At 45.4% G+C, this 11,255-nt stretch overlaps 1 protein-coding gene across 1 annotated transcript; it reads right to left on the bottom strand.

Moving 5' to 3' along the window:
- Positions 1–1,133: 1,133 nt before the first annotated feature.
- On the bottom strand, positions 1,134–10,084 carry LOC135981142 (myb/SANT-like DNA-binding domain-containing protein 2). The gene is made up of 3 exons (XM_065582422.1): positions 9,190–10,084; positions 8,115–8,289; positions 1,134–1,200 (listed from the first exon to the last, which is right to left on the bottom strand). The coding sequence occupies exons 1-3, from the start codon at positions 9,725–9,727 to the stop codon at positions 1,134–1,136; spliced, it is 780 nt and encodes a 259-aa protein (XP_065438494.1). The 5' UTR covers positions 9,728–10,084.
- Positions 10,085–11,255: the final 1,171 nt, after the last annotated feature.

Raw genomic sequence — 11,255 nt, 5'->3', positions numbered from 1 at the left:
ATCGAGGCACTACTATAAAACAAATAAATAGTGAAAGCAATAGTTATGATCACAGTGATTACAGTTTATAATCCCCTTTTCTTGAATAAATGTTGCTAGCATCAACACAAAGTAACAGTGCCAAACCTACAATGTCTTGCCATAAATTACAAGGAGAAATATACATATACATATATATATACACATATACAGAAAAAATATTTTCTTTATGAAATCATTAGATTAGCAATAGAAGTGAGCAAGATTGAAAATATATATATTTATTGTATTTAATTTAATAATGCTTGAACAAAATAATAAAACCAGACACAAACAGGTTGATTGAATTCTGGTCTCTTGGAAATATAAACAGTAGAAGATTTCTGACAACATGCTGGAGGATTACTGGCAATTGTTAAATGCTATGAATCCTGTTAAATGTTGGCAGTCATCTGAACTTTTACCCAGCATCAGCTGCAGAGAGCATTAACAGAGCATTAACAACACATTTTATTCAATCCAAAGCTAAACAGGAATTAGCATTTAAGGAAGTTCATCTCCTCCTATGTCATCTGGGGATGATAGTATCGAATGGTATGCTAGAGTTTACTGGGTTTATATATCCTGATATTAACATGCTAGTCTGGTCATACAGCTGTAACCTGATGTTCCATTGGAAGGAAATAACTGTGAATATATAAACAAGATTTAACAGCAGTGAAAGGTGTTGAATTTTTTTTAAAAGGTGAAATTCAGAGTTTAAAAGGAAAATGTTTTTAAAATACCCCTGTTAACACAGGACATGATCCTGTTCTCATTGAAATCAATGGAAAATTTCCCATTAAGGTTAGTGAAAGCAGGATCAGGCCCTCTACCGATTATATTTTATATGGAAACCATCAAGGCAGCTGTTGTGCTGTGACCACTGCCTATCAACCAATTTCTCTCCTTGTTTTCTTATGCTCTCCTATCTGTCTGTAGCCATCGGTTGTCTCTTGTTTTATCCTTAGAATGCAAGCTCCTTGTATGTTTGTTCAGCAGCTAGCACCTCATCCATCACTGGGGTTGCTGCTAGTCATTGTAATTGTAATACAAATAATAAATAACAACAATAACATGGAACTCCAAAAGGCCATTTATGACAGAGACACTTTTTAGAGTAAAATTGCACTTTGAGACTCATCCCTCAGCAGCACATAGTTACAGATTTTCACAACAGTTCTGAGAAAAACACAACATAAAAAGCTCATTTATAAGTAAAATAGAACTTCTCATATGCAGAAAGGTTAACAAAATATTGGTGACTAGATTTGCTCTACACATTGTGCCACATTCTGCCAATGTTGTGAGATATCATGACAGAAATGGAGGAGCCAAACTCACAAAGGTTCTTAGTCAATAAGTTTTCTAGGATTGGTAGGTAGATAGATCTTTAGTAACTTGGGGGAACATACCTCTAAATTGCATGGGTTTATAATCTGATTTATTTATTCATTAATTCAAGCTAGTGAAATATGTTTAGAGGAATCAGGCTATACACAATTTACAGCGAATGTGATATGTAATCAAAAGAAAAGCAATGGCAATTTTCAGGCCCAATCCAGATAGGTGCTAAGTACCTTTAAATTCAGTTGAAATTCATGAGAGTTAATGGTTTATAGGCATCTTGTAGGATCAGACTCTTATGTTACGAAGGCAACAGCATCATACAAAATAATTCATTCAGTGGATATATTTCTGCGGTATCTTCAGTTGAGCACAGTAATAGCTTGTAGGTATGGTTACTCTACCAAAAGTTAAATTACATCAAAAGTAGTTCTGGCCCTTAATTTGTTGAAGGTTTAATTATATTAAATATATAATTTCTCATCTGAAGGAGCCATTGATTGTGATTCTAAACAAGAATGAAATATTGCAAGTATTTTCTCATACAAGTACCTCTTTCACACAGCAATAGGCCTACTGATCACTCCCTTTGACTTCAAAGACTTATTACTGGATTATGAATGTACAGGATTGGGCTGCCCATAAAAGGCAATTAAAAAGAAAGAGCCAATTTCTGTTTATATTAGGGAAGGTTTTTTTGAGGGGAATCATAGAATCATAGACTTTAAGGTCAAAAGGGACCATTTTGATAGTCTAGTCTGACCTCCTGCACAATGCAGGACACAGAATCTCACCCACCCACTCCTGTATCAAACCCCTAACCTATGTCTGAGCTACTGAAGTCCTCAAATCATGGTTCAAAGACTTCAAGGTGCAGAGAATCCTCCAGCAAGTAACCCGTGCCCCACTCTGCAGAGGAAGGCGAAAACCCCCCAGGGCCTCTGCCAATCTGCCCTGGAGGAAAATTCCTTCCCGACCCCAAACATGGAGATCAGATAAACCCTGAGCATGTGGGCAAGACTCACCAGCCAGACACCCAGGAAAGAATTCTCTGTAGTAACTTTTCAGATCCGACCCCATCTAACATCCCATCACAGGCCATTGGGCATATTTACCGCTAATAGTCAAAGATCAATTAATTGCCAAAATTAGGCTATCCCATCATACCATCCCCTCCATAAACTTATCAAGCTTAGTCTTGAAGCCAGATATGTCTTTTGCCCCCATGGCTCCCCTTAGAAGGCTGTTCCAGAACCACTCCTCTGATGGTTAGAAACCTTCATCTAATTTCAAATCTAAATTTCCTGATGGCCAGTTTATATCCATTTGTTCTTGTATCCACATTGGTACTGAGCTTAAATAATTCCTCTCCCTCCTTGGTATTTATCCCTCTGATATATTTATAGAGATCAATCATATCTCCCCTCAGCCTTCTTTTGGTTAGGCTACACAAGCCAAGCTCTTTGAGTCTCTTTTCATAAGACAGGTTTTCCATTCCTTGGATAATCCTAGTAGCCCTTCTCTGTACCTGTTCCAGTTTGAATTCATCCTTGTTAAACATGGGAGACCAGAATGGCACACAATATTCCAGATCAGGTCTCACCAGCAGGGCCGGCTTTAGGCCGATTCAGCCGATTCGGCTGAATCGGGCCCCGCGCCTAAGAAGGCCTTGCAGCTGTCCACCCCAACCTCGGCAGCTCTGGCTCAGGCCCCGGGGCGCCATCCCCGTCCCTGGCCGAACGACTCCGGCCCGGCCCCAGCCAAGCGGTGCCGGCCGAGCACCCCCGGCCCCGGCGGCTCCAGCCCGGACCCAAACCCCGTGACCCCGGCCGGAGCGCGGCCCGATTCCTGGGGGAGGGGCTTGCTGGTGGCAAGCCCCTCCCCCAGGAATCGGGCCCCGCTCTTGCTAAGGCTGGCCCTGCTCACCAGTGACTTGTATAATGGTACTAACACCTCCTTATCTCTACTGGAAATACCTCGCTTGATGCATCCCGAGACCGCATTAGCTTTTTTCATGGTCATATCATATTGGCAGCTCATAGTAATCCTGTGATCAACTAATACTTTGAGGTCCTTCTCCTCCTCTGTTACTTCCAACTCATGCGTCCCCAGCTCATAACAAAAATTCTTGTTATTAATCCCTAAATGACCTTGCACTTTTCCCTATTAAATTTCATCCTATTACTATTACTTCAGTTTACAAGGTCATCTAGATCATCCTGTATGATATCCCGGTCCTTCTCTGTATTGGCAATACCTCTCAGCTTTGTGTCATCCACAAACTTTATTAGCACATTCCCACTTTTTGTGCTAAGGTCAGTAATAAAAAGATTAAATAAGATTGGTCCCAAAACCGATCCCTGAGGAACTCCACTAGTAACCTCCCTCCAGCCTGACAGTTCACCTTTCAGTACGACCCGTTGTAGTCTCCCCTTTAACCAGTTCCTTATCCACCTTTCAATTTTCACATTGATCCCCATCTTTTCCAATTTAGCTAATAATTCCCCATGTGGAACTGTATCAAATGCCTTACTGAAATTGAAGTAAATTAGATCCACTGCATTTCCTTTGTCTAAGAAATCTGTTACCTTCTCAAAGAAGGAGATCAGGTTGGTTTGGCACAATCTACCTTTTGTAAAACCATGTTGTATTTTCTCCCAATTACCATTGACCTCAATATCCTTAACTACTTTCTCTCTCAATTTTTTTCCCAAGACCTTGCATACTACAGATGTCAAACTAACAGGCCTGTAGTTATCCGGATCACTTCTTTTCCCTTTCTTAAAAATAGGAACTATGTTAGCAATTCTCCAGTCATACGGTACAACCCTTGAGTTTACAGATTAATTAAAAATTCTTGCTAATAGGCTTGCAATTTCATGTGCCAGTTCCTTTAATATTTTTGAATGAAGATTATCTGGCCCCCTGATTTAGTCCCATTAAGCTGTTCGAGTTTGGCTTCTACCTCGGATGTGGTACTATCTACCTCCATATCCTCATTCCCATTTGTCATCCTACCATTATCCCTAAGCTCCTCATTAGCTTCATTAAAGACTGAGGCAAAGTATTTGTTTAGATATTGGGCCATGCCTAGATTATTCTTAACCTCCACTCCATCCTCAGTGTTTAGCGGTCCCACTTCTTCTTTCTTTGTTTTCTTCTTATTTATATGGCTATAGAACCTTTTATTATTGCTTTTAATTCCCTTTGCAAGGTCCAACTCTACATGGCTTCTGGCCTTTCTCACTTTATCCCTACATGTTCTGACCTCAATAAGGTAGCTTTCCTTGCTGATCACTCCCATCTTCCACTCCTTGTAGGCTTTCTGCTTTTTCTTAATCACTTTTCTGAGATGCTTGCTCATCCAGCTTGGTCTACAATTCCTGCCTATTAATTTTTTGCCCTTTCTTGGGATGCCGCAGCTTCCACATCCAGTCATCTTCATTGTTTCTTCCATTGCTTGGGTCACTACCAGTGCTTCCTCTGTATCTATCATAGCATTCCCACCTAAATCCTGTAAGTCCGGGAAACACAAACCAAACCAAAACACCACCACCCACAGCAAAACAAACCCCCAACGAGCACCAAAACACTGCCAGAACACCACACACCCCCGTTCACTAGCCTGTCTGTTCCTCTGCCTGCCTCTCTTAGGGTATGTCTACACTACGAAATTAGTTCGAATTTATAGAAGCCGGTTTTATAGAAATCGGTTGTATACAGCCGATTGTGTGTGTCCCCACATAAAATGCTCTAAGTGCTCTAGTCGGCGGACCGCGTCCACAGTACCGAGGCTAGCGTCGACTTCCGGAGCATTGCACTATGGGTAGCTATCCCACAGCTATCCCACAGTTCCCGCAGTCTCCGCCGCCCATTGGAATTCTGGGTTGAGATCCCAATGCCTGGATGATGCAAAACAGTGTCGCGGGAGGTTCTGGGTACATGTCGTCAGGCCCCTCCCCCTCCGTCACAGCAACGGCAGACAATAGATTTGCGCCTTTTTACCTGGGTTACCTGTGCAGACAACATACCACGGCAAGCATGGAGCCCGCTCAGCTCAGCTGAGTTCACCGTCACCATATGTCCTCTGGGTGCCGGCAGATGTGGGACTGCATTGCTACACAGCAGCAGCTGCTAACTGCCTTTTGGCGGTAGACGGTGTAGCATGACTAATAGCCGTGGGGCTGGCAGCCGTAGGGCTGCATTGCACCAGCCCCTTGCCCTTTGGTAGAAGATGGTATATTACGACTGGTATCCGTCGTCATCGTACTGCAGTGGCTGTCAATCATGGGCACCTGGGCAGACATGCTACTGTCTCAATGATGATGGCTATCAGTCGTAGTATACTATTTTCTGCCAATTGCCCAGTATTATCTGCTAAGCACCCAGAAGAGGCCGAGGGCGATCTGGGTGCTGGCAGACGTGGGGCTGGCAGACGTGGGGCTGCATTGCTAAACAGCAGCAGCCCCTTTCCTTTTGGTAGAAGATGGTATATTACGATTGGTATCCATCGTCATCGTACTGCAGAGGCTATCAGTCATGCTGCACTGTCGGCTGCCAGCTTAAGATGTAAAAAATAGATTTGTTCTGTATTCATTTGCTTCCCCTCCCTCCATGAAATCAACGGCCTGCTAAACCCAGGCTTTTCAGTTTAATCTTTGGGGGGACCATTCTGTGTGACAGTTGTTTGTGTTTCTCCCTGATGCACAGCCACCTTTCTTGATTTTAATTCCCTGTACCTGTACCTGTACGCCATGTCGTCACTCAGCCCTCCCTCCCTCCCTCCCGCCCTCCCTCCTTCTCCTGGTCCATCAGATACTAGTTTCGCGCCTTTTTTCAGACCAGGTGCTATAGCTAGCACTGGGATCATGGAGCCCGCTCAGATCACCGTGGCAATTATGAGCACTATGAACACCACGCGCATTGTCCTGGAGTATATGCAGAGCCAGGACATGCCAAGGCGAAACCCGGACCAGCCGAGGAGGCGATTGCAGCGTGGCGAAGAGAGTGATGAGGAAATTGACATGGACATAGACCTCTCACAAGGCACAGGCCCAGCAATGTGGAAATCATGGTGTCACTGGGGCAGGTTCATGGCGTGGAACGCCGATTCTGGGCCCGGGAAACAAGCACAGACTGGTGGGACCACATCGTGTTGCAGGTATGGGATGATTCCCAGTGGCTGCGAAACTTTCGCATGCGTAAGGGCACTTTCATGGAACTTTGTGACTTGCTTTTCCCTGCCCTGAAGCGCCAGAATACCAGGATGAGAGCAGCCCTCACAGTTGAGAAGCGAGTGGCGATAGCCCTGTGGAAGCTTGCAACGCCAGACAGCTACCGGTCAGTCGGGAATCAATTTGGAGTGGGCAAATCTACTGTGGGGGCTGCTGTGATCCAAGTTACCAGGGCAATGAAAGACCTGGTGATATCAAGGGTAGTGACTCTGGGCAACGTGCAGGCAATAGTGGATGGTTTTGCTGAAATGGGATTCCCAAACTGTGGTGGGGCCATAGACGGAACCCATATCCCTATCTTGGCACCGGAGCACCAAGCCACCGAGTACATAAACCGCAAGGGGTACTTTTCAATGCTGCTGCAAGCCCTGGTGGATCACAAGGGACGTTTCACCAACATCAATGTAGGATGGCCGGGAAAGGTACATGATGCTCGCATCTTCAGGCACTCTGGTCTGTTTCGAAAGCTGGAGGAAGGGACTTTCTTCCCGGACCAGAAAGTAACCGTTGGGGATGTTGAAATGCCAATTGTTATCCTTGGGGACCCAGCCTACCCCTTAATGCCATGGCTCATGAAGCCGTACACAGGCAGCCTGGACAGGAGTCAGGAGCTGTTCAACTATAGGCTGAGCAAGTGCCGAATGGTGGTGGAATGTGCATTTGGACGTTTAAAAGCACGCTGGCGCAGCTTACTGACTCGCTCAGACTTCAGCGAAAAGAATATCCCCATTGTTATTGCTGCTTGCTGTGCGCTCCACAATATCTGTGAGAGTAAGGGGGAGACATTTATGGCGGGGTGGGAGGTTGAGGCAACTCGCCTGGCCACTGATTACGCGCAGCCAGACACCAGGGCGGTTAGAGGAGCACAGCAGGGCGCGGTGCGCATCAGAGAAGCTTTGAAAACGAGTTTTGTGACTGGCCAGGTTACGGTGTGAAACTTCTGTTTGTTTCTCCTTGATGAACCCTCCGCCCCTCCCCACCCGGTTCACTCTACTTCCCTGTAAACCAACCACCCCCACCCTCCCCTCCCCACTTCGAGCACCGCTTGCAGAGGCAATAAAGTCATTGTTATTTCACATTCATGCATTCTTTATTAATTCCTCACACAAGTAGGGGGATAATTGCCAAGGTAGCCTGGGATGGGTGGGGGAGGAGGGATGGAAAAGGACACACTGCATTTTAAAACTTTAACTCTTATTGAAGGCCAGCCTTCTGATGCTTAGGCAATCGTCTGGGGTGGAGTGACTGGGTGGCCGGAGGCCCCCCCACCGTGTTCTTGGGCGTCTGGGTGAGGAGGCTATGGAACTTGGGGAGGAGGGCTGTTGGTTACACAGGGGCTGTAGCGGCGGTCTCTGCTCCTGCTGCCTTTCCTGCAGCTCAACCATACGCTGGAGCATATCAGTTTGATGCTCCAGGAGACGGAGCATTGACTCTGGCCTTCTGTCTGCAAGCTGACGCCACCTATCATCTTCAGCCCGCCACTTGCTCTTTTCATCCCGCCATTCATCCCGCCACCTCTCCTCTCGTTCATATTGTGCTTTTCTCATGTCTGACATTGACTGGCTCCACGCATTCTTCTGTGCTCTATCAGCGTGGGAGGACATCTGGAGCTCCGTGAACATATCGTCCCGCATCCTCCGTTTTCTCTTTCTAATGTTCACTAGCCTCTGCGAAGGAGAAACATTTGCAGCTGGTGGAGGAGAAGGGAGAGGTGGTTAAAAAAAGACACATTTTAGAGAACAATGGGTACACTCTTTCGTTACAAGGTCACATTTTTCCTCTGCCTGCCGGTTTGGTATGAGAGATCACTCACGCAGTGCCAGGCAACAGATTTCGGCTTGCAGGCAGCCATGGTAAGCCACAGTGTTTTGGCTTTTTTAACGTTCTTAACATGTGGGAATGGTTTCAAACAGCAGCGCATTTCACATATCAAGGATGAATTGGGTTGGCCATTGAAAATGGGTTTTCAATGTAAAAGGAGGGGCTGCGGTTTCCGGGTTAACATGCAGCACAAACCCAAGTAAACCACACCCCACACACACACACTCGATTCTCTGGGATGATCACTTCACCCCTCCCCCCACCGCGTGGTTAACAGCGGGGAACATTTCTGTTCAGAAGAGCAGGAACGGGCACCTCTGAATGTCCCCTTAATAAAATCACCCCATTTCAACCAGGTGAATGATATCACCCCATTTCAACCAGGTGAATGATATCACTCTCCTGAGGATAACAAAGAGAGATAAGGAATGGATGTTGTCTGAATGCCAGCAAACACCGGGACCATACGCTGCCATGCTTTGTTATGCAATAATTCCAGACTATGTGCTACTGGCCTGGCGTGATAAAGTGTCCTACCATGGCGGACGGGATAAGGCAGTCCTCCCCAGAAACCTTTTGCAAAGGCTTTGGGAGTACATGAAGGAGAGCTTTCTGGAGATGTCCCTGGAGGATTTCCGCTCATCCCCATACACGTTAACAGAAGTTTCCAGTAGCTGTACTGGCCGCGATTGCCAGGGCAAATTAATCATTAATCATTAAACACGCTTGCTTTTAAACCATGTGTAATATTTACAAAAGGTACACTCACCAGAGGTCTCCTGTGTGCCCTCAGGGTCTTGGGTGAGTTCGGGGGTTACTGGTTCCAGGTCCAGGGTGATAAACATATCCTGGCTGTTGGGGAAACCGGTTTCTCCGCTTCCTTGCTGCTGTGAGCTACCTACATTACCTCCATCCTCATCTTCCTCGTTCCCCGAACCCTCTTCCCTGTGTGTTTCTCCATTGATGGAGTCATAGCACACGGTTGGGGTAGTGGTGGCTGCACCCCCTAGAATGGCATGCAGCTCCGCGTAGAAGCGGCAAGTTTGCGGCTCTGCCCCAGACCTTCCGTTTGCTTCTCTGGCTTTGTGGTAGGCTTGCCGTAGCTCCTTAATTTTCACACGGCACTGCTGTGTGTCCCTGTTATGGCCTCGGTCCTTCATGGCCTTGGAGACCTTTTCTAATACTTTGCCATTTCTTTTACTGCTACGGAGTTCAGCTAGCACTGATTCATCTCCCCATATGGCGAGCATATCCCGTACCTCCCGTTCGGTCCATGCTGGAGCTCTTTTGCGATCCTGGGACTCCATCGTGGTTACCTGTGCTGATGAGCTCTGCGTGGTCACCTGTGCTCTCCACGCTGAGCAAACAGGAAATGAAATTCAAACGTTCGCGGGTCTTTTCCTGTCTACCTGGTCAGTGCATCTGAGTTGAGAGTGCTGTCCAAAGCGGTCACAATGAAGCACTGTGGGATAGCTCCCGGAGGCCAATAACGTCGAATTCCGTCCACACTACCCCAATTCCGACCCGCTAAGGCCGATTTTATCACTAATCCCCTCGTCGAAGGTGGTGTAAAGAAACCAGTTTAAAGGACCCTTTAAGTCGAAAGAAAGGGCTTCGTCGTGTGGACGTGTCCAGGCTTAATTCGATTTAACGCTGCTAAAGTCGACCTAAACCCGTAGTGAAGACCAGGCCTTAGTCTTCCCCCAAACTCCCATTGCAAACTCCCACTCAAACTCCCCTGTTTACAGCTCTGTTTGCTGGCTCCTGTGCCGCTGCAGCTAGTAATGACAGTGGATTTCTGGGGTCTTGGATGCATTAGTACTTTCAAAGTGGCTAACTATGATGAAGCTGAACTGGTAGTAGCAATGGGGGGAATTTTTGGATAAGTCTTAGTGTAGACACAGCCTTATGGCATGCATGGATTGAAAAAAATGTGTTTTAAACATGAGAGTTAACACATTTTAACTAACATGATCTTAAGAAGGACTTTGAACCTTATGCTAACAGGTCAAGCTGTGTTCAACTTGGGACTTAGCTAGTCAATGTCCATCTGAAAGCGAATGGACTCAATTTTCAGCAGATGTATATCAGCATAGCTCATGCAGCTATACCAATTTACACCAGCTGAGAATCTGGACCAACGTTATAATACTAGTCAAGGCAGGCCCTTCATGTAAGAAGATGCAACCCCACTGAAATCAGTTGTGATGTGGCCGCTTACGTCCAGGCTGAATTTGACCCAAGATTTATCACTATCTAGCTAGATATTACTGTGAGTGAGTGTGTGTGTATGCACACACACAAATATGTAAAAATATCACTTGTTTGTCCTGTTCTTTGGAAGTGTATCAACTGCAAGATAATTAAATGGATCTGTATAAAATATTCACTTCTGATTTGTTGTTAAAATAGAGCTTATGAAGGGAAGAAGTTGTTCACTTCAGTTATAAGGTCCTTTCTAAATGCAAATAATTATAGGCTAGGCTAAATGGAAACACAACAAGCCTTGATCTTTCTGCAAATGAGCTACCTGGAATAATTTGTTCTTTATATCTTACTTGACTTTTGTCAACAAAGACAGCAATAGCGTTAATTGCCTTATCATGCTTGCTTACTCCTGCTGGAAGCTTTTACATCCCATTAGAGAGTCCACAAGTCTTGGCATGGATTTCTGGGTTTATTTACATGAGATTATGAAAATCTGGAAACTGGTTGTCAGAAAAGTGAATGTTCAAGTTACCACATTTTATCCTGTTAAACAGGCTTGCTGTTGCATCTGATTCACTGTGAGTTAGGCTGAAGATGATAAAAAGAAACATTTTAATTATTTGGATT

Source organism: Chrysemys picta, chromosome 2 (genome assembly GCF_011386835.1).
Source record: "Chrysemys picta bellii isolate R12L10 chromosome 2, ASM1138683v2, whole genome shotgun sequence".
Taxonomy (NCBI): domain Eukaryota; kingdom Metazoa; phylum Chordata; order Testudines; family Emydidae; genus Chrysemys; species Chrysemys picta.
This window is presented reverse-complemented; position numbering and strand designations above follow the sequence as displayed.

Excerpts from the sequence above, each read along its gene's own strand:
- LOC135981142 (XM_065582422.1), bottom strand. The coding sequence starts at position 9,727 with ATGGAGTCCCAGGATCGCAAAAGAGCTCCAGCATGGACCGAACGGGAG. Across the intron at positions 8,290-9,189 it reads GGGCACACAGGAGACCTCTG|CTGCAAATGTTTCTCCTTCG; the intron begins GTGAGTGTACCT and ends CTCCTCCACCAG. Across the intron at positions 1,201-8,114 it reads CAATATGAACGAGAGGAGAG|AACTGTTGTGAAAATCTGTA; the intron begins GTGGCGGGATGA and ends TGTTTTTCTCAG.